Source organism: Sceloporus undulatus, chromosome 1 (genome assembly GCF_019175285.1).
Source record: "Sceloporus undulatus isolate JIND9_A2432 ecotype Alabama chromosome 1, SceUnd_v1.1, whole genome shotgun sequence".
Classification (NCBI taxonomy): Eukaryota; Metazoa; Chordata; class Lepidosauria; order Squamata; family Phrynosomatidae; genus Sceloporus; species Sceloporus undulatus.
In genome coordinates, this window is record NC_056522.1 from 129203549 (window position 1) to 129227554 (window position 24006).

Sequence of the window (24006 nt, forward strand, 5' to 3'; positions counted from 1 at the left end):
TTTTCCAAAGCTGTGATATACGGTCATTCATAATCCAGTGCAACTTTGATTAGTTGATGAACTGGAACCAACAAAAACCAGATGGTTGTTTATGAGTCGACACAAGGTATACTAGAATCTTTATTTAATATTTCCTTGGTAATACTTGTTTCCATACAACATCTTTATAAATTAAGTCTTCAATGCCAAAATAGTCATGTATGTATGTAATTGATTGCTCTCTCTGTTAACAGGGAAAAGAAGCAAGGTATTGCTCCCTACAGTGTGAAAATAATTGACAAAATCTTAACTTTAATCCTCACAATGCATACATGATGCTGCCTAGTTTATCAAAACACTAATGAATCAAGGTTTTATCACTCCAAATATTAGCTCTTGGTTTCATATTTGACAATAGTATGTCAAGCTTACCTTAAGTCAGTGATTTTTATTTGCTTTATTAATTGCAAATATAGAAGAACTAAAACGTCTTTGAGGCAAACATCTGCCTGTCCTTCAGTAATACCTGTCATATTAATGCTTCATATTGGCACCATACAGACAGGCCAAAATAAGGCTGCTTCAGGTCACTTTGGAGGTATGCTGTTTCAATGTACAAACTTAATACATGAGCTGATATCACTGAAGTCTCTGGCAAGTCACTTTGAAAAAGGTTTGATGGGGTGAAGAAAAATTAGAGTGTCAGGCTGAGCTGTATAGCAAGCTATGTATATTTGGACCCTAAGTAGCATCATGGTTTGAGCATTGGACTACGACTCTGGAGACCAGGCTTCAATTCCCAGCTTGACTATGAATCCCACTGGGTAATCTTGGGCAAGTCACACTCTCTCAGCCTAAGAGGATGGCAATGGCAAACTTCTGAACAAATTTTGCTAAAGAAAACCACATGTTAGGTTTGCCTTAGGGTGGTCATAAGTCAAAAATGACTTGAAGGTACGCAACAATAAATGACAAATTGGAAGAGTTCCTTCACAGAGTGGGGATACAGATATTTGCTTATTTCACCTATGTATGTGAGAATGAAAAATTTCAAAATATTTATCCCTGATTAAAGATATTCTGAGAGGTTTTCCCCCACATTTTAAATGACCCCTCTGCCATATTTTGGGTCTCTCTTGTGAAATTTTCATGAAGGTTCTTAAACAGGAAAATATACTGAATTTGTCTTTACAGTGCGTCCTCGCCTTACACGCGCTCGCCATACGCGGCCTTGAGCATATGTGCTTAAGTCGCGGCACGCGCGCGGGGCGGAAGGGGCAGCGCGTCCCATTCAATTGAATGGGCGCGCGCGCTCGTTGCACCCTGCGCGCACCCGCCCCGCCGCGCCACCGCGCACGAGCTCCATTGTTTCCAATGGGGCTCGAGCATAGGCAGAATTCGCCTTACGCGGAGGGATCCGGAATGGATCCCCGCGTAAGGCAAGGACGCACTGTACACAAAATGTTGTTTCTGTATGTAAAATGCAGAAAAATATACGTTGCATTAAAAGTTTTTTTTTCTTATTCCTTCTGCAGTCACAAATAAACACTGCTATTTTCACCCTCTCTCACAGACGCAAACAAACAAAAAGGTCTTGTGACACTTGATAATTCTTTATTCAGTAGGGTGGCTCCATATGTTTAAACACTCTTTCTCAACAAGGATGAGAAGATTTGGAAATATTCTTTGCATATACATCTCAGAGATTGCTTCAACTGAGTCCCATATCAGCTATAGAGAAGCAGCCCTACCATTGGGAAGAGTGAGGCGATTACCTGAAGTGGCAGATGCTGCTGGAGCAGATGCAGTATATATCTGACTAATTCCTTTATGAGCCAATATCAGTTTGAGAGTATTGGGTAACAGAAGATATGCTATTTGTTATCATTCTAACTGAGATATTGAACAATTTAACTCAGAATATAATTCTCTAACTTCAAAGGTGAAAATTTCATGTACATTGTGAAATAGGCTGTAGTTCAACCTGACACAGCATCTCAGTAACTCACTTGAGAGGGCTCTCACCCTCTTGAACCCCCTCATTTGTACATCTTGGAAAGAGGTCCTATGCCAGGTTGACCTAGGACTTGGCTTAGGATGTGCTACTTACCTTTTTCTCATAGCTTAATGGAAGGAGGAAAAAAGGCAATCACGACAACTAGTTAATGGGATATATCATCGGCAGAAGCCTTATTAAAATTCAGTGCACTGTGGATTGTGAACTGGAAGAAGAACAGCGTCCAATCTTTCTAGCAATGGCAACAGCATAAGGGATTTAGATTCCCAATGCTCTTTTCTCCATTGCTGAAATATATATATCTGATACAGTGGATTGGTAGATATTATCTTTCAGAACAGACTCTTCACGTCATATGAATGTTGCAATCTCCTAACTAGTTACACAGGATATTCCACTTTAAAATCTGATTCAACTTTATTAGGGAGATGATTACATCCCCACCCCACCCCAAAAAAATCACAGTGGTGTGATACTTTCAGTGTGTGTGTCTCTGTATTTAAATATTCACATTTAGAATCTAGCAGTTATTCAAGAGGATGCCTTTATAGTGAAACTGCTTGATGGTGCTCATCTGGCAGTAATACCTTCCATTTAAATATGCTTAAATCCCAAGACACTTTTGCATTAGTCTTACAAAACAGGGCCATACTGCATAAGCTTAATAACAGATCTTTCAGTCATATTAAGTAGTAAGCAGTGTGAACTGTTGCTTGTCTACCTTTTAAAAACCTATTCTCACTATATGGAGATAATACACCAAATTTTTATTTGATTTTTTTTCTTCCCTGTTATTTTAAAGGCTTTGAGGAGGGGGGAGTTCAATTCATACTCGTAGGAATATATTCTTTTTATGTAACACTAGAGGACATAATCTTGGCCTTTAGTATTTATCTTTCAAAAGGAATTAAATCAGTCTAACCCAGACAGAGAATGTGAAATGACTTAAAAGGGTGGTGGGGAGAATTAAATGTAAATTGTATCTATTACTCCTGGGAGGCAATGTGATCCTAGGCGAGAATCAGTGCAGTTCCTCATAAAGCTGAGCTACAATATAACAATGTATAAAATAAAATAGCCATATAAATATGATAAAAATAGATAAAAATGAGAAATCGAACCTAATTTTTCAATAGATCAGCAGAAACAAAAAACAAAAAACTTGTGGTGATATTGTTTTAGAAATCTGATTTTTGTTTTTTGTTTTTTAATTCAAAGTGTATGCATATTCTGCCAAGTAACTGAGCACAGATAGCATTTTATGGGCCAGGTCTAGTATGCAAATACCCCACGGAGAGACGTTAGTGAAGCTGTAGCCCTGCCTGCTTCTCACAAATTCACTGAGGTGGTGGTGGTTGAACTTCCTCTTGCAATTTAGCACACATTGTTGTCTGCTTTTTATTTCAAAACAGGACTCATATAGCATCTTCTCCTTGTTTCCAGGGTTAACAGTGCTTCATATTCACCCATACACGCTATTAGGGTTGGAAACAAGGCTAATAAAAATTTTGAGATGCATTTAGCCTTAGAAACAAGGCTCATACACCATGTATGTCCACCATGTACAGTTGTGAGAGCTGGAAAGTGAGGAAGGAAGACAGAAAGAGAATCAACCCATTTGGGATGTGGTGCTGAAGAAAAGTGCTAAGAATACTGTGGATAGCCACAAAGATAAACAAATGAGTCAAACCTTCCACATTAGGAAGAACTTCCTGACAGTAAGGGCTGTTCGACAGTGGAACACACTCCCTCGGAGGGTAGTGGATTCTCCTTCCTTGGAGGTCTTTAAGCAGAGGCTAGATGGCCATCTGCTGGGGATGCTTTGATTTGGATTTCCTGCATGGCAGGGGGTTGGACTCGATGGCCCGTGCGGTCTCTTCCAACTCTATGATTCTATGATTTCCTAGAAGCCAGGGTTACTAAATTGAGTATGTTATACTTTCGACATGGCATGAGAAGGAAAGATTCATCAGAAAAGGGAACGATGCTGAGAAAAGTGGAAAACAATAGAAAGAGAGGAAGACCACAAGCCTGATGGCTAGATTCATTCAGGGAGACCATGGGACTGAGCATGAAGGACCTGAACAGGGAGGCAGAGGACAGAGGATCTTGGAAAAGTCTCATCCACATGTTCGCCGTGAGTTGGGGACAACTCAAGGGCAGCTAACAACAACAACAAGAAGAAAAACAAGGGAGGAGGGTTTGTGCTGCTGCTGACATGGCAAATTCAGCAACAGGGGTGTAGGAGACTAAGGGAGATGGTTGGAGGCTTCAAAATAAGCAGGGATAGAGAGATTTTTCTTTCCCTTGGTGCGAGGTGAGCCTAGTGGAAGGATGCATTGAGCTTAGTTCAAATCTGCCTAACATTCTCTGTGGCAGAGGTGGACACAGTAGAGCCTTAGCTCCTCATATGCTCTGATCCTAACTGCTTCTTAGCACTAGGGGCCTACAGTTTCTGTCTTTGGATTGGTTAGAAGGCAAAACATTCATATGGAAGATCCACATTCTTCTTCCCTATGCAGGCATCAGATATGGCCAACAGACATTCTTCCTTCAATTCCCACCTGTCAAATGTAATGTTTGGGAGGGCATGTGGAATAATACCTCTTCTGGCATTGTCAAGTAGTCCTCAGAATGCAGTTGAGGTTTTTTTTTTTTTTTTGCGGGGGGGAGGGTGGTTGAAGTCCCTATATGGCAAAATCTTCGCACATAGTGACCGTTAACACACTGGAGGAAAAGTTACCTCTCAGCTGGTACACAAATTGAGATATGCTTTTCTGACTGTACACTGGCTCATGGAATGATTCAGAAAAATAACAATGACAACAACTAGAATAACAACAGTTTTTTTAAAAGCTGTGGCTCCCTAGTCTTCCAATTATGTAGTAAATCTCTGCTGGAAATGTATAGATTTGTTTTAAGGCTACCTACCCCAGGACACTTGCATTGAATTTAATAAAATCATGCTCGAGGAAATGGATTGTGGAATGAAATGTTAAAAACCTTTCAACTACGTTATGTCTAGTATGGTGTGTACACAATCTCTCTTTCTCTCTCTCCTGATAACCTGATAGCTCTGCAAATGTGAATTCCAGCAAAGCAACAAGAAACAAGAACAGCCATCTGTCACAGTGAGAATTAATCCATGTCTAGTCTCATGTAAAATTGGTTCATTGTTTCCCCTTTTTTGTGCATATTATTCATCTAAATAACTGAACACATTCCTGGAGAGGTAAGGGAAATTCAGTGTGCCAGTGAAGACTGACCTCTCAAATTTAGGTCTAATCTGCACTGCAGAATTAATGCCACTTTAATTGCCATGGCTCAGTACTATGGAAGTTAATGAAGTGATTTAGGATATCAGTTTTCAGAGCAGGGATGGGCAACTGGATTGGAGATGGGTTCAATTTCTGCCCTAGTGATCCTTGGCATCCCACATTGACATGTTCAGGCACAGCAAAAGCCACGTCACCACATTACTACCAATCTCAATTTTTGCTTGAATTCTGGTTGAGAAAAAAAAAAAAGATGAGAGGGATGTCAGAGGGTGTAAAAGCAAACCATGACCTCTGTATGCCTTTTGGGATAGATTTGCAAAGTTTGGAGTATGCAAAATTTATGATATTAATTTTTCAGGTGGCAGTGGTGGTGGTGGTGACACCTGGGTGGGCTCTTTCTCCGTTCAATGCAGAAGGGGTGAATGTTCACCCTTCCTGGCTTCTCCATCACCAGGACTTCTTCCTGGGGAGAAATCCTGATGACGATGGAAGACGAGGTGGTGGCAGCAGTGGTGGTGGCAGCATGAACAGGAGCCCTTACCAGCTGATCCATTACCAGGCTTTGCCACAGCCTCCCTTAGGCAGGATGGAAATTTGCCTTGCTGCAGTGAAGCATTCACCACTCCTTTTAGCCACTCGGCCAGTCCCCCTCTAGCTGATTTCAGAAGCCAGGAAAGGCAAGGATCCAGTATGCATGGGGAGGCAACCCAGTGATTGAGCAGCAAGAGGAGTGAACATTCATCCTTCCTGGCTGCTCTGTTACCAGGCTGTCTCCCTGGGGAGGAAGCCTCACAATGAAGGAGGAAGAGGAGGAGGAGGAAAGGTGAACACACACCCTTCCTGGGTGACACCCTATGCACCAGGTGATACCCTCCACACCAGGTGACATCCTATCAAGTGATGTCATTTGTCAGCATGTCTAATTTGTCTATTTTGCAAAATAGATGGCTGGGCTTCTAAGTTTAATAGAAAGAGCTGAGTTTTGGTACTTAAAATGAAGTTTTACTGGTGGGTCAAGGGAGTCCAGTCAAACAGGGACAACCCTTGCATGAAGTAAAGTCAGTATCACATTGTTGTGGTAGCACACATTATTGATTTGAGGTAGCTGTATCCCTCTATGAATATCTAGGATTGTAAAGAATCATACTCATTTTGCAAACCCAGTTTCTATCCTAGTAGCCAAGAGGGAACAGTAGATCTTGACATAAGGATATGCTGACTTTGCAAAAACAGTTCTCTCTCTCTCTCTCTGAGGTACTATGCTGATCCACGTACTAATCTTTAACCTGAACTCTTGTATTAAGGTAAATACATTTTCCTGACTTCTCTGAGCTTCTTAAAATATGCATGTTAGTTGAAACCCTGTCTATGTTGTTATGGCATGCAATGAAGTGTAAAATTAACAAACACACTGCAGTGCAAAATTGTGCACCATTCAGCTTACTCATAAATCATTTATATACATGTTTGATCACCCTCTCTCTTACATTTTCATTCAAGGTTTCACCCAGACTAACTTATCTGCATTTTTCTTCTTTTCACTTCTTTCTATACACTCAATTACTGTCAGCTTTACGCATGAGGCTGATGAAGAAATAAAACTGCAATGTGTTGGTAGGTAAGCAGCACACTGTTGAAAAGAGAATGTTCTTCTCTTCTCATACTCATAACTATTGTAATTATAATGTATTATAATCACTATGGCTACTATAATTATAATAATTTTTATTATTTTTATTATTATATCGACTATAACTTGACCTCATATATAAATCAAGGGCAGGTTTTGGGGCCAAAATTATACATTTTGATATGATCTATGGATAAGTTGAGGGTAAAACCTAGGGGCATGTAACAAAACATCTAAAGGGTGAAGCAAAGGAAAGCAATGCCAAAGAACTTACAAAATTCCAGCAGACATAATTTTGTGCTCACACTAAAGGTTGGATGGATGAGAGAATAGAAGGGGATCAGTGCTTTCAGGACAGATTATGCTCTTGCTTCTCACCAGTGGATTGTTCCCTTTTTTATAAGAGTACAGGACTTACATTGACCCCTGAATAAGTCGATCCAGGTTTTTGTGTTCAATTATTAGACGAAAATTCAGAGAATCATGCCTTTTCCTCTTCCTTTCAGGATGCTTTTGGGCCCATCAGCATGGCAGTGGTGGAGGCTTGGGTTTGTAAGACAGTGGGCTGCAGCCAGAAGGCCAAGCTGCAGTGCCCCTTCTGCCTCAAGGGCATCCAAGGCTCTTATTTCTGCTCCCAGGAATGTTTTAAGGAAAGTTGGGCTACCCACAAATTGCTACACAAGAAAGCAAAAGATGAGAAAGCTAAGCAAGACGTTTCTGCCTGGACTGTAGATGGTGATATAAACACAGATCCCTGTTCTGGCTATCGATATACTGGTAAACTCAGGCCCCATTATCCACTGACTAAAATTTCTAGATTTACACATGAGTATATACAGTAATTAATATCCTTTAGGCTGCAACAGTATCTATATTTACATAGGAGTAAATGTAATTGAAATGATACTTACTTTTTAGTAAACAGGTACATTCATTCATTCATTCATTCATTCATTCACCTGTACTCCACCTGTCTTCCACTGAGCTCAAAGGTGGCACACACTGCTTTTCCCTAACCAATACAACACACTGGTTATTTCTCCACACTGGCATAGGACCAACTTGTAAATCTCACTGACCAGAATCCTCTATGGCATTATACACTTGTGACTGTTACATATTCATATTTCCTGGACAGTCCCTAGTTTAGGGGCTATGCAGGGCCTGTGAAAGTCCCCCCAATCACCACATAGCAGGAGGCTGCTGCAGAAATGAATAGGAATCTGTTCCCTTATTGAGTGGGAAGCAGTTGACTGATGTTCTCACCCAATTTCTCATGTGAGTGATCTCCAATGTGAGGGGAAATTGCAACAGGGACTCTAGTTCTGCCTGTCATACTGGAGTTCACACATGGAAGGGTGGCAACAGCAGTCAGTTGTTTCCAATGTGGTAGCAGAACAGTTCCTTGTCAAATGCAGTGGCTGCTACCTGGTAAGCGGGGATGTGGGCCGTTGGAATAGAATTCACTATATAGCACCATAATTATAGTGCTTATCCAAGAAGATTCTAGCCACTGCAGTGTGATAATGAAACACATGCTTAAATATTTTTCCTATTGGACTCAACACAATTCAAAGTTTTCATTGGCAAGCAAGATACATTAATTGCAATTAAAGGGATTAAACTACATGGGCTCTTCAACTTCAACTTCTGTCTTTGATTCTCCCATTGGACCTTGACAAAAAAATGCTATTCCAGTCCTCCAACTGATCCTAAGGCACATCTGTTATGCCATAGCAATATATATTCTACTAAATCTACAGCACTACAGTTGTGCAAATGAGCAAAGGTTTAGCTAATTTGTCTGATTCATTCACTTGCAAAAATTGTGTTTCAGAGAATTCAGGTGTTTTTTTTTTCTCCAGCAAACAGACATGTGGTAAAAGAGTAAGGAACAAACAGGGATCACAGGTGTGGAGGATTATATTAGGCAAAAGAGGTGTTTTTTAAAAAAAAGATGCTGAGAAGGAAAAGGGAAAACAGAAAGTAGGCAGAGATGCAGAATTAGAAGCACCTGTTCCCTGACTGTCACGATGTCTTCATGTGGCTTTTAAAAAAAACACCACCACCATGAAAATTAAAAACTTGCCCTTTCAAAATGAATGACAATAGATTTCACCATGCAGTGCTACCATAAATTGATTTTCTGAAGCTTCAGCTGTGTTCTGGGTTGAAATTGTTCAGTAGCAACACAGATGCTGGAAGACTTCATTGAAGACATTTGGTCTAAACCTTCCTGAAAGACTGTTTTAAAAAGTCATGTATATGTGTACAAAACTGCTCAAATGCGCTCCTTTACACAAGCACTTACTTCTCTTCTGTCAATTGCCTCCTCCCGGAAAGGATCAACCTATTTAAAATGGTGCTGGTAAATGATGGATAAAATTCACAGCACACAGCTATAATGTTAAGTTGTGCAAAACAAAATCAGAAATCCTATCTGCTTATTATGAAGGAACCTTCTTGTCCTCTTCATGGTGTTGGTGAAGGGGAGTATATGGGGTTTCACATTTTTGCACCTCCTGTTTTCCTAATAGCTTGAGTACAACTCACATGCTCTGTAGGCTCACATGAGCTGTTTTGAGTGGTTTTGTCAGCAGTGTGCTGCCAGGGACAAAACTGCCTTGGCCCAGAAGGCATAATATACTAAATAAACCTTATACTGCTCCATATATTTAAAAACAACAGTTCCAAACTAATAGCCATGGAGGGGGGGGAAGCCCTCCTCTAAAACTGTGATCTTATTGAATTTACCCATCGCTGGACAGTATGCAGCAAGTATGCAACCTTGGCTTCTCCGGGCTTGTCTGCATCTTTTCAAGAATGAGAAAAGCCCATTCTTGAAATGCTGTGAGAAAAGCCCGGGTTGCAAATGGGCTGCATATTGCCCAGTGATGGGTAAATGCAATAAGAAAGTTACATCCTGGATCTATCCCAGCAGTGACGCTAATGCAATAATATCCTTAAATGCATGTAGGAGTGAATATCTGGATTTCCCTGAGCTATGTATGTATTGCAGTATGCCTGCAAATGTCAGTTTATCTATTCATTTTTCCATTACCAAAACATGAAAGGGCACCGGTAAGTAAGAGGCATTAGGTGCTGGATAACAGCATCATAACTTGGCAAATACTGGATTCTGTTTTTTGTGGCCACAGCACAAATCACGATTTGTGCCACTGCAGCCAAGAAACAAGCCTTAGGATTAGACTGCCACTCCATCACAATGTTTAGTTCATCTTCTACAATTAAGCCAGCAGACAGTAGTGATAAGGCAGCAAGGGATGGCAAAGGTGTGGTATCAGATGGTCTGTTTCATCAGGATCAGGAGGAGGAGAAGAAACTGTGATCATTTACATTATAAGAAAATCAAGTTAATGGATGCAAGTGTACTCTGTAAGTCAAATGGCTCAACTGACAAAAATGAACAGCTGGAGCAACTGTTTCACATGCCGCAAACTGCTGTTGCTACTGTTCTTTTTTGTTTGTTTGTATGCTACTACATCAGACTGCAGGCAGGATGGGGAATACTGTCTGCTTAGCTCACACATCTAATTCACTAAGATTACCATTAATAAAGGCTGAAATCTGCATGGCAACAAAAGCCAACCTGTCTAAGGGTTTCTGCTGAATTTTTTAAAAGATGAATGCCTTCTAATTGGAAGGAAAAAAGGTTTAGGCTATGCAGGCCAGGCTGCTCCAGATTTTCATCATGATAAATTTCATACACTATAATAGGTCATGAACATATTTCATGTTTTGTTCAGAATATTGATGTTTTGTGAGATTAAAAATGTGTGAAATGCCATGGCCAATGAAAACATGTCAAATTTTTTATTTAAAAATAATAAAAAATAGATATACTGTCAGCCCTCCTTAGCTATGGGTTATTTATCAATGCAGCCAACCATCCATGGCTTGAAAATATTTTTTAAAAAATATATAAATTCCAAAAGACAAACCTTGATTTTGCCATTTTATATAAGGGGTACCATTTTACTACACCACTGTGTTTAATGGGGTTTCAGCATCCACAGAATTTGGTATTCATGGTGGGTCCTTGAACCAAATCCCAGTGAACACCAAGGGTCTGCTGTGCATACAAAAGAAACTGAAAGGATTTGCAGTACTCTGGAAATTACTGTCAAGTCTTTACATACTTTCAAGAGGTGGAGATTTTTGAAACATTAATGGAGAATTCTCAGAGCATCCCAGTAGCAATCAGTTAGTCACTGGCTTTATGTTTAAGGCTTTATGTTGGGGAAAAACATTAAAAAGCACTCCCTATTATATGGACTCATGCTGAAGTCTCCTTGGAAGCCAAGATCATTAAACTAAGACTGATGTATTTTGGCCATATCATGAGAAGACATGACCTCTCAGTCATGAAAACACAACAATGCTTGGCTAGGTGGAAGGTGAGAGACTGTGTGGTGTAGTGGTTTGAGCATTGGACTAGGACTCTGGTGACCAGGGTTCGAATCCCGGCTCATCCATGGAAAACTACTTGGTGACCTTGGGCAAGTCACACTCTCTCAGCCTCAGAGGATGGCAATGGAAAAACCCCTCTGAAGAAACTTGCGAAGAAAACTTTTTGATAGGGTTGTCGTAAGTCAGAAATGACCTGAAGTCACAAACAACAACAACAAAATGTAGAAGCTGGTAGGTAAAGAGGAAGATCACATTCTAGATTGATATACTCAATCAAAGAAGCCACAGTCTTAAGACTGTAAGATCTGAGCGGGGCTGTTGATGACAGGTTGACTTGGAGGTCTCTCATTCTTGGGACTGCCATAAGTCAAAGTTGATGGAGTGCAGAGTTAACTACACTCCATCAGACCATTAGTCAATTTGGCCTTATGCCACCTACTTCAATGGTCAGCAAGCACCCTCTAAACTCTTGGGTACAGTTTTTTCTCAACATTACTGTTTTGGTTCATTTTATTTAAAGAAGCCAGAGGCTGAACACGGAACCTTAGAGGTCAAATAGATTAATAAGGTGCCTAAGTGAGTTTCACCTTTGTAATAGAAGAGTAACAATTGAATCTTATTGCTCTGGGGAAGGTTTCTAATCAAAACACATTTAGCACTCGGTTGTTTTTACTCAGCCAGGGGAAAAAGAAAAGCATCAACTTGAGGTTTGCATCTCCTTTTCTAGATTTAGTATTTTATACTGTCCAGTCTCTGTGTGTGTTTGGGGGGTGGTGGGGTGGTAGGAGGGGTCCATGATCTACAAGCCAGTTAACATACCATACAGAATGCAAAAAATGGCCATATTGTCACCACCTCAGTACCTACCTTGTTCTCAAATTGCATAGGAGATTAGTCTCTGCAGTCAAATGCAGAACCACTAGTGGAGTGAAGCTAACTCTACCCTGACAGTTGTAATATGTAGGAACTGATTTGGATGGATGATGCATCAAAGGAATCTTTATACCTGTGCAAGATTCCTGGCCATAGTGTAAGTAATTGTCCCTTTTTCTGGCCTCAGAGACAATCATTTGAAAAAGTTCAGACCTCCCATGTGACCTTCCCTCATTGATGAGTGAGATAAGATTAAATGTTGAAATCTACTAAAAGAAACTGGGAGAAAAAACTGCAGATCCCAGAGGTAAAAGAATCAGTGTGACAAAAGGTTCAAATTCCTAAAATTCAAGCAGTAACTTCAGAGAATGATTTTTTTCTTGAAATTGAGGTAAAGACCAAATGACCCCAATCCCACTTTTCACTTGTCTTTTGGCTCCTCCTTCTCTGCTACTATTTATGTAAGACAAACATACATGTTAACTCCATCAGTTAAATAATGTTTATGAAATTTTCCAATCCACCATTCATCCAGAAGGATCTTAGGTCAGAGTATACAGTGCGCCTGCGTAGTACGCGTGCACACTATACACAGCTTCCAGCTTATGCTGAAGCCTCATGCCAGTAAAACATATGGTGGCATGCCTGTGGCGCACATGACACGAGCCATCGTGAGCACGTGCTCCATTTTTTCAATGAGGCACAAGCATATACGGAATTCCACTTACATGAAGAGATCAGGAACAGATTCCCTGCATAAAGGAAGGGCTCACTACAATATCAAAAAGACATTGTAATAAAAGCAGTGCACCACAACACCTCAACTTTTTGACCATAAAACTAACCCTCCAACCCGAGCACAAAATGAAACTATAGCATAGCTGAAGCCATAAAATGCCTGGGCCTATATAAATATTTTGAGCTGACACTGAAAAGACTGCAGAATGGATACCAAACAAATTTGCTAAGGGAGTGGGTGTCAAAGTGTGGGTGCCACCAGAATAAAGCCCCTATACTTTCTACACAGATAATATACCTTGCCAATTAACTGTATTTACAGAATGAACACATCTGAAAATTTTAATGCCTGGACAGAATGATATAGGGGAAGATGGTCCTTTAAATATCTGCTTTAAGGTATCTGCTTTAAAGTACTTTAAAGTTAAATGCTGGTATCCTCAGTAAGGATCAGAACTGAATAGGCTACCAATAAAATTCTTTAAGAAGTGGTTTCAAATGGCTCCACCTAGCTGAATCATTCAGAATTCTAGCTACTGAATTCTTAAAGCAACTGAAGTTTCTGAGTTGTCTTTTAGGGGCAATTTAATATACAATGCATTACAACACTTTAGCTAGTGTTTACTAGAGCGTGGATCACTATGGCCAAGCTAGCCTTCATCCAGATCATTACCATTTCCATCAAAAGTCCTAGAATTTATACAGCCACAGATGACATGGAGAAACAAATGTTGGTGCCTCTGCCACCTCACCCATACCCTGAATTACTTCTTCCATATGATTCTTACAGATGCTGAAAATAGCATGGCACAGAAAATTATCTGTTGTGGGATCCAACAGTCAAGGGGTAGTGCAAACAATCTGTTAATACTGTGTTTGGAACTCACCCTGAGGCATGAGCTGAACCATCATATCACCATGTCACTTAATCCCAACCTGGAGAATCAGTCTAATAGGTTTCTGCAGTTAATACCTTGGCTCCCCAAGGAAATATAGGTAACTGTGCAATAATTATTACTACAGTGGCCTTTTGGTTTGGTTCCACTGGAGTTTGGTTCCAGGACCCCAACCCATGGATTACAAAAGTCTGTGGATGTTGAAGTCCCATTGTATAAAATAGTAACAATGGTGTAGTAAAATGGCTTCCCTTATATAAAATAGCAAAATCAAAGTCTGCTTTTTGGAATTAAAAAATTCCAAGAGGATGTTGAACCCATGGATACAGAGTGTTGACTGTACCTCCAAGGTACAATGAAGATTTCTTGAAGTGTCATTTCATGGCCACTTCTTTCAATATGTCTGCAACTACTCTTTCTTTCAAACAGCTATTAATCACCCCATTAAGTCAATTCCCTTCAGCATAATGTTAGCATCCCACATGAATAAGAATCAAGAATCCAGGTGGTCTAACAAAAGCATGCCATTCGCATCTTCAAGTTGCATAAAGTTCAGACCTCCCATACAGGCAGACTAGATGGTGCTCTGGACAGCACCACAGGAAACAGATCAATGATGGCATCAAGGTGACAACAAATGTTGAGTGACTCTATCCAAAAACAGGTTCACACTGAGGTTTCCAAAATATCCCTTCCACTGAGTAGACCTATTTATCTGTTGCTGGATCATGTTTGTAATCATCACTGCCACTATGTTGGCATTATCATGTGCTCTTCCTTGTGCCTGTCATTGTGAGACTTCTTGCATCATCTGTATTCTACTTGTTATCCATGTGATAATGATGTGATGCGTTACAGTGGAGGCATGGTCCAGGACAGGGTTATGAAATCTTATGGTTATAGTTACCAAATTCAGAGGTTTGGTAACTTAAATCTTACTATACTTTTCTGGAGTTGGCAGTGCATAAACATGAACCCTTAAATACTAACAAACTATTTTCTTGCTAGATCAGCCCCAAAGAGACTGTGAAACATAAGTTGCAAAATGTCACTCATTTTTGAAGGATGTGAAGACATCCTAGCTTTGTATGATTTAGGAACAGTGAATCAGACTCTCAATCTGCCATGTATGGAAAATCTGATGTTATATAATGGAGTCATAGTATAAGCGCAGGGTGATGGAGAGCTGGAGAAATATCCAAGCCTTACTATTATACATCTGTTCAATAGCACAATGCTGCACATTTTATTTAGATTTATAAATTCTAAGTATCTTTCCGTTCCAGCACACTGGGAGCTTTCACTGTAATTTAAAACCTACAGTATCAGAATACAAATTCCATAACATAATCAAATAGAGTAAAATACCCCATCATAAATCACAGCTGAGGGGGGAAGCGAAAGAGTAATGAATCATAAAAACACCCTCAGTTAGCACTATGTCCCTACCTCCATTCTCCCCCTCAAGATGCATAGAGAGAAAGTGACAGCAAAATGTAAGAAGGAAAAAAAGAAGAATCCTTTTCTGACCTCTTGTGGGTGATCAGCCTAAGCTCTGAAGCAGAAGGAAAAACTACCAGTCCCATAAAATGTATAGGCAGCACGCAGGGGTGAGGGCCATATAATAAATTACACAGCCACAACAAATGGTATTTAGCATCAATCTTTTATGGTCCCACCTACTCTCCGATGACTAATCCATCTCCCGCTGGATTGTTTCTGTTATTGAAAATCTTTAAGAAGCTTCAAGGAACAGCCATTTTAAAACTACCACTGAAACATTTCATTCCCTGAAATTTGGAACACTTTACCAATGTAAATTATTGTATGTCAGTTTCAGGGATTCCTAAAACATTTTGACTGAAAGGCAAAAACACTTTGTGGAGGTGAAGAGGAGAAACTGACCCAGATGTTTGTACAAGAGACTCCTGAAGAGGCTAAAATAACAGGGGACTACACTGTGCAAAATCCCCTCTCGCTCCTTTATCGACATAAATATACATACAAGAGTGACCTATTGGTAATTCCCTTCTGTTTCTCAATGTGCTTTAAATGCAGATGTGTACAGCAGAGAACTGGACTTCATGAATGCACTGTGCTAAACTAAAAAGTATCAAGGAGTTCTGCAACATTTCATTAATTTATCAGGTGACCCAAGATTCTGTGGCTGTTTGATACAGTTTGTCCTTTCAAAGCCATCTAAGGAAGAAACTACACATTACTAGAAATACAGAGCTGTCCCTAAAGAGGTAGTCCTATGGCAAGTTGTCCCCTTCTAAACCTGTACTCTGGTTTTTTGAAGCACTATGTTACATAGCAATAGCAAGTACATTACTATATTGCTTTTCAGTGCACTTAAGCACTCCCTAAGCAGTTTACAATGAGTAACTACTTGCCCCAACAAGCTGGATACTCATTTTAGCGACCTCGGAAGGATACCAGGCTGAGTTGACCCTGAGCCCTTGGTTGGTACTGAAGTCACAACCTTCTAGTTTATGAGTGAGTGGCTGCAGTACTGGCATTCAATCACTGCACCACTAGGGCGCTTACGTTTTCCTACTTGCACTGTATCTACCACATTGGCTGCCTCTAGTAGAGAAATGTAAATACTATAGAAGTAGAAAGAAAGATGTAACATGGGACTTAGTATTTTGAGTGGCAGCCAACTTTTCTTCCCCTCCAACAGCATTAATAACATAGTATTTCTTACTTTGGACAAGAATAAGGAAAATGGTTGTATATAGACTTTTTTGGATAATCTCATAAGATCAGTTTCAGTTGGCAGCAATGGGAGCATTTTCCAGATACTCATGGCAACACGGGACAAATTACATTAGGAACACAGTGAGCGAAGGACTTAACTATTCCTGCACCTCATTCCTATAGTCCTGTCCTTGCTCATGAGCTGCTGCCACAACTTTCTGCATTTTTAAACATGCATACTAAATGCAGGGGGGTACCTAGGCTGACCTTAACATAATACCCTGATGATAATTAACTATAATCTCTGTGTTCTTGCACTTCAGTTGCAGTGTCCACAGAACCCAGTACTGAATGCTGAGGATTCCAGCCACAGTGATCTCATACCCACATAGATACTTATGTTCTATTTGACATCTCACTTTAGCAGCTCTCCCATACAAAATGTCATGCCACATGCAGTTTCATTTGCGTCTCTGTGTGTGTTATTTCTAGCATATTAAGATAAGTAGATGTCTGCATTTAGCCCTTCTATACAGTATTTCATTGCCCCAGGTAAAAACTGCATCAGCTGAGCAACTCAAGGAACTGCACATCTTTCCCTAACTGAATCATTTTCAAGATTTAGCTGTCTACAGATGTGAACTTCTTCCAAGAAGAAGCTTACAGGACTGTCTCTTGAGTGTGCTCATACTGTCAAAACACCAGGCATCACCCTTTTACAAATGGGCCCTAGAAAGATTAAAAATATATATGCTGTAATGAAGTAGCACTAGTTTTCCTCTAGTATATTCATAGAAAGGTTTATAAGGAGAATGAATGTTCTTCATACTTTCCCAAAAAGAGCACAATTAAAGAAAACATATTCCCCAACACTGACCTCCACACAACAGGAGACTGCATATATTTCTTTGAAAGTCAGCCCCGCTATATTCAATCGAGCTTACTTCCAAGAGTGTGTGCACAGGCCCACACAGTCGTGCAGCACAGTGCAATGCATATTTATTCAAAAGTGTTCAATGGGGCTTATTTACTAGGATGTGCGCTCAGAATCACAACCTCAGACAATCAATTAATTTTAATGACAACAATCCATTGTGCTCACTGATGTTTGAAAAAGGACTACAGATGATTATATTATGAATCCATCACATCCACATGGAAAACACATACTAACATTTCCACAATAGTCTCAAAGATTGAGTCCTCTATGTTTTGTTTACATGGATCCAGGGGATTTAGTCTGTTAATGTTGGAAATTAATCATCTATTTGACAAACTGAGATTATCAGTTTTGCATCAAAAATTATATTGATATAAACTGTGAATAAAAAAGCTTGTTAATAGATGTATTTCTGGATATCAGTTTTGAAGTCAATAACTAAAATCTATCTGATCAGCCACATGAAGTATTACACTTTATTATTTAAAAGGGCAACAATGATGTGCTCAGTAATATGTTGCCCAGCAACAAGCTCTCTAGTAACAACAGAAGAGAGACAGATTTAATCCTGATGAGGCATTTTAAAATCACATGCTTTCCAGGCATCTCTATGGATTCCTGGGAACCACATGGGAATAATAAGTTTCTAAGAGATCATTCCCATAACAAATTATGGTAGGAAACTTTTGTTAGATTTTGTTAGATTTGTGTCTAAGGCAAAAACATGGTCTCAAAATCAGCACTGCAAGTCATACACTTATGTATTTCATTTCATGCACAGCACATTTTCTGTGCCTCATAATCATCCCTTTGTATCTATTGGCTACTCAAACATTTTGATGTGGTGTGGAATTTTAAATCCCAAATAATGTCAGTAAACATCTGTTACTTACATTTTTGAATCATCCCACAGTGCACAATAGGGATTCAATGTGCCCTGGAAAGAAAGAAATATTCACAACCATCAAAATATGTTCTTTACTTGCAGAGAGAATTAAAAATGCAGATTTTTTTTAAATGTCAAAAAGTTCTTAATCTTGAATTTTCAAAAACAAAGAACTTACACAGCCACTCCTTATACAGTCCTTGCTAAAAAGACAAAAGAACAACAGCAGCAACCCAGTGAGCTTTCCCCCCTCTGGGTTGCAAGTATGGGGACACGATCAACCATCTCAACCTCTCCAATTCATGAACTGCCAAGCACAGTATAAGACCTTTGAGGCGAGCAACCAAATGCAAGTGTTATCAAATATTGTCCATTATATGTCGACTCAAGGAAATAAACCCTATTGCAGTGGTGGCAATGAGCATCCCCCAACTTTGTTTTAAGTTTTAGGAGCCTCAAGAAATGGCAATTCATATTTTAAAGAGGTTCCATGGACACTCTGCATATCAACAAATATCCCTGTTTGAAAACCAGACATGGATTTTTAGATACTTCTTTTTCTTTTTAGACATTGTTGGCTGTCTGTGGAGCCTCCAATGAGCCCCAAGGTTAGAATAGTCCCCCTGACACACACACACACACACTTATACCTGTCACAGTTAAGGAGTAGGTTACATGTTCACACTTTTGGGATCTTCTTTGTCTTCTTCTTCTTTTATTAGAACATCAAGTTTTACTAACCAAAACATGTTGCAAGGAAAATACACTGAGTATTACAGAATTTAGGGCTAAGGCATTTGCTCTGAAATACTGCAGTTTGCATGATTTCATGCTGCGTCTATTTTTTTAATCATCAACTTGCTGTTACCTCATCCCTTTTTTACTATGAGATTGCATCTATCATTATAGTTAACGTTCAATTTAATTCCAATTAAAGTAGATCCACTGAATAAACAGAATTTACATTAGTGTTGATTTAAAAAGCACCTGTGGATTCAATGTGTTTACTCTAGCTGGGCCCAAAAATTGGATCTGAGTCATTCTTAGTAAACAATTGGGAATTAGAAATCCTTGCTGATTTACCATAAATCACTCAAGAGATCTATCAGTACATCTTAACTTGTTTTCTGCATGCTCCTGTTGTATGTTACAAATGTAGAATTAATTCTATATCTTATGCCTACTAACTATGATTAAATTGTGCTCTGATTGGGGACATGCTCATTTAAATTATTAGTTCCCAAAGGGGGAAACAAATCATTTACTCAATTTTCTCCCCACTCTGTGAACATCTCTGAAAACTTCATAGCTTTCAAACACATTCTCACAGAGGTAAGAAAGTCCCCCCTTCCCTTTCCCCTGCTTCTCCCAACCTAGGCATATAGTGGCCAAGGGAGGCAGCCAAGGATCATCACTGGCTTTGTTCTGATAGCCAGTGCACAATGGCTGCATCCACATTGCAGAAATAATCCATTTTGACACCACTTTATCTACCCTAACTCAAAGGAATAGAATAGAATTCTGGGAACTGTAGTTTGTTGTGGAGCTCTGGTGCTCTGGCAGTTAAAGTGGTGTCAAAATGTGTGCCCATACCATATGTGGGTGTGCCATATGCAGCTTTTAGCTTACACTGAAGCGGCACGATGGATGCAGCAATGGCACATGCATGAGCCCCATTGTTTTCAATGGAGTTTGAGCATACATGGTATTTCCCTTACATTGGGGGAGGGGGTTCCAGAACGGATCCCCACATAAGGGAAGAGCTGACTTTATGTGCAATATGGATGCAGTCAATACTCAGGCATCCCCCGGACTCTCTGTGGGTTCTGTTTTGTGGTTTTTTTGGGGGGGGGGGCATGAAAAAAAGCTGAATCCAGCCTGGAGGTGCCAAGAATAGTCCTTGAGTATTTGAAGAGCTGAAGATCTTCATCTTTGGGATTTCACAACACCCAGGAACACCCCCCCCCCTTTCCATCTCTCCCAAGTCCTCAAATACTCCTTCAACCCATAGCTTTGATATATATTTATGACTGTTTTTTATTCTTGTCTGCAACATATACAAGTTCACATATTGTACTAAAAGCATTTACATGTCACTGCTAAAGTGATACTTTTTTTTAAAATGACTGAAGGCAGCCTGGAATGAACAAATAATGTCCACACCGAGTAGACTGTTGCCCAAGCCACAAACCGGTGTACAGAGGGGTCACAGAGTGAGCCAGGTTTGCCTGTTGTCATTAAGAAATGCTGCAGAAAAAAGCATCTGGGGAGCTATGAATAAACAGCTCCTCATGCACCTCCCCCCCAGCACTCCATTTTTGGCTGGCATCCAGGTCAGTCTGACCCACATAGCTGAGGATGTGCATCGAAAGCATTTCTCAGGACTCTGCCACTTAGCTTTCTTTATTGTTGACATTTTACACCCTCTGTATTCAACCTGGGGAAGTTCTCTTTATTATATGCTGTGCCTAAACCAGCTGTCTTATGTCATTTCAGCAAGCTGCCTCTAAACACTGCTTGCCAAGAAAAACCTGTGATTGGTGCACCTTAGGGTCTCCCTAAGTCAGAAATCACTTGAAGCCACACAACATGCTCTACTTATCAGATGCTGCTTTTTATGACAGTTTCAAAGATTGTGTGTGTGTGTGTGTGTGTGTGTGTCTAATTATATGTCCTACATGTCTACTTATTAACGGGAAGTAAGATGAATCAGAATTTTGAGCCAGACATGTGCATGAGGAGACCTGGGCTTAAAGCAGGATTTTCACTTTTCCTCTCATATTCTAGGCTCAGTTCGACTGGATGGCATGATCACAGTCTTTAAATACCTCAAGGGCTGCCACAAAGAGGAGGGTGAAGGCTTGTACTCTGCTGCCTTAGAGGGTAGGCCAAGGTTTAATGGTTGTAAGTTGCAGGATGGGTACATTTTGTTTGAATATTAGAAGAAAGTCCTTGATAGTGAGAATGGTTCAGTAATGGAACCAATTGCCTAGAGAAGTGGTGAGGTCTTTTTCTCTGGATATCTTCAAAAACAGGCTGGAGAGTTACTTTCTGGGGATGCTTCTGCTGGAGAGCCTACATTAAACAGGACTCTGGTTTTGATGGCCTATAGGGCCCTTTTCAACTCTGAGATTCTATGATTATAGGAAGCTAAAACCACACCACTGCATCCAGCACTAGGACTGTGTAGTTTCAAATCAAAGCTTAAATGGGTCCTATATGTGTATGCACTAAAAGATGATTGGCATGTTCTGCTCTTATTGGGCCTTGGGGAGAGGCAGGTAAGAAATGATGACGATGACGACGATGCTCATCACATCTTTGAGAAGAGGTTCTGGATCCAGTCACAACTTCTCCAGCATTCTAAAAAATTATACTACCACTTCAGCTTCTGCTATAAACCTTGCAGGTGGCATTAGGTGAAGGTTTAATGCCTTTCAGGAGTAGGAGTAGGAAGACCATCATTACTTGATAAGAATATGAGCTGACCAACTCTGAATAGATCTATGGTGTAAACTTTACACTAACATGAAGGTGAACAACAAACAGATGGCTTGTCATCCACAGCTCTCTCTCAACCTGAAGTATTTTAGGAGTGTTTAGGCATGTCACTTTCAATATTAAGGATATGTCTGAAGGAATGCAGTCAAGGGTCATGGAGATTTGAATTCTTATCTTCACTGAAAACAATAATTCCTAGAAGATTTACATCCTCTAATGATGGTTACTCATTGCTGCTTCATCACTGTAACATACGCTTTCCAATACGCTGCAGTACACTTACTCTTGTGGTTTATTCTTTTGGAAACCCATGGTCATGGCTTGTGGACCAAGCAGTGGGAGAGAAGGATCCTTCATCCTGAAATAGTGGGGAAAGGTACTCCTCTCTCACTGCCTATGGGAACCAATGAGCTTCATTTTGGGCCCTTTGAGAATACACTGATCAGGGATATTTACCAAACAAATTTACTGTAAATTACTTACGCCAAAAAATGAGTCCAGTGACATACCTGAGTACTAAACTATCTGTAATTAAAGAGCAGTTCAGCATATTTAGAAAAGTATGGGAATCAGCTGTTACTTTGAGGAAAAGTATCTTATAGGACAGCGAGCTAGGAACATTAATTCATTTGGGAAGAACAACTTGCTTATTATATGCAGAAAGTAGTAATAGATTAGTGAGATGGAGTGAGGTATGATTATTATTACACAGCTCCCTCCTGGGGAGCCCTTGATGTGTGTGATGGTTAACAGAAGCAGAATTAGATACATAAAAAAACCTTTAGACAGCATCAATGAATAAAGAATGATATTTAACAAAAACCTGGAGTCCAGGATGAATCTTCCTAAGAGGAAGAAATTCAATAGAAAAGAATATTATACAGTAATAATTCAAGACAATTAAGCTGTATTTGGGTGTATATTTTGGGCACTTGGGAAGATGTAAGAATATCAGACAGATTCTGGCCTCTTCTCACTGTATCAAGTTCACAGATTTTCTAGATCTATATCTGGATCTAGATTTGCTCAAACTGATCATGATGAGAGAAAGGCAAGGAGAGTGTGTCCTTGACATTTTCCTCTGTGTTACTTTTCAGTATAAAACCACTTAATTAAGCCATGCAAATATGCAAAAGTAAAGTGCCACCAGGGTGAGTTGGCACCTATTTCTTGTTCCTCAGGTTAAAATGAGGCAGTAGAAATGCTGAAATTATGGCCAGGAGCAGTGAGAGTTTAAAGAAGGGTTAAGAACTGAAAGTTAGTCCTGGTATGAAATTCCCTGAAATATAGAAGTGATATTCAGCCTTTCTAGACAGATCTGTGCCTCCCTTTAAAAAGGAAGCCATTGTATATTATTGTGATTCTAAGCAGATGGCAACCATACAGAAAGCCTTTTAGGCTTCAGCACTTACATTTCACTAACCTGTCAGTTAATTTTGTATGTCTTTTGGCACCAGATAATTCATTTTTTATTTTTTGTTCTCTCTGAGGTTTATTAAAACATCAATTCAGTCATTCAGCTGGTTGCCCAATGCTCTTATTTTTATTCTGATGTTGGCTTTGCCTTGCTAGATTATTTTTCTAATTGTTATATTTGTTTTAATGCAAAAACCAAAAACACTATATATATAAACCAATAGTGATTGAGGGACATTCAACAGGGGTACAATACTTCACAACTACATTTCTTTCTGAAGGAACAGATATAGCAGAACAGTGCTTAGAAATTCTTTAGATGAAGAATAAAGATGATTTGTGAAAGAAAGGTTACTGTGGTTGATCAGTTCATGGAAGTAAGACCATTGGCATACCAGTACTATTATGACTGGTATCTTTTCTGGTACAATACTTATTTCTATTAAAACAAAGCTGCATTTTTTAAAACAAAAAAAATATTCATTTGATCATGCCTATCAAATTAAACAATAAAGGGATGATTTAGCAAATTATATCATAGTGAACTGTTATCCATGTAACATGAGAAAAGAATAATTGAATAAAAGTTCAGGATATTATTTCTTTGTCAGTAATTTAATTAAATAATTAGCCTGTTTAATTGGCAGCATGAACAAGAGTGCTTTGTGAGCCATTAATGTAGAACATTCAAAGTCTACAGCTGAAGCAAAATTATCTT

At 39.6% G+C, this 24006-nt stretch overlaps 1 protein-coding gene across 5 annotated transcripts in view; it reads right to left on the minus strand.

The window, feature by feature from the left end:
- Positions 1 to 24006, minus strand: part of ADGRB3 (adhesion G protein-coupled receptor B3) — a 625822-nt gene that overhangs the window by 243946 nt on the left and 357870 nt on the right. For all 5 annotated transcript variants that reach the window (XM_042465745.1, XM_042465739.1, XM_042465732.1 and 2 more), the window contains one exon: positions 18379 to 18422. In XM_042465745.1, the coding sequence (XP_042321679.1) occupies positions 18379 to 18422 (44 nt within the window). The remainder of the gene's footprint in view (positions 1 to 18378; positions 18423 to 24006) is intronic.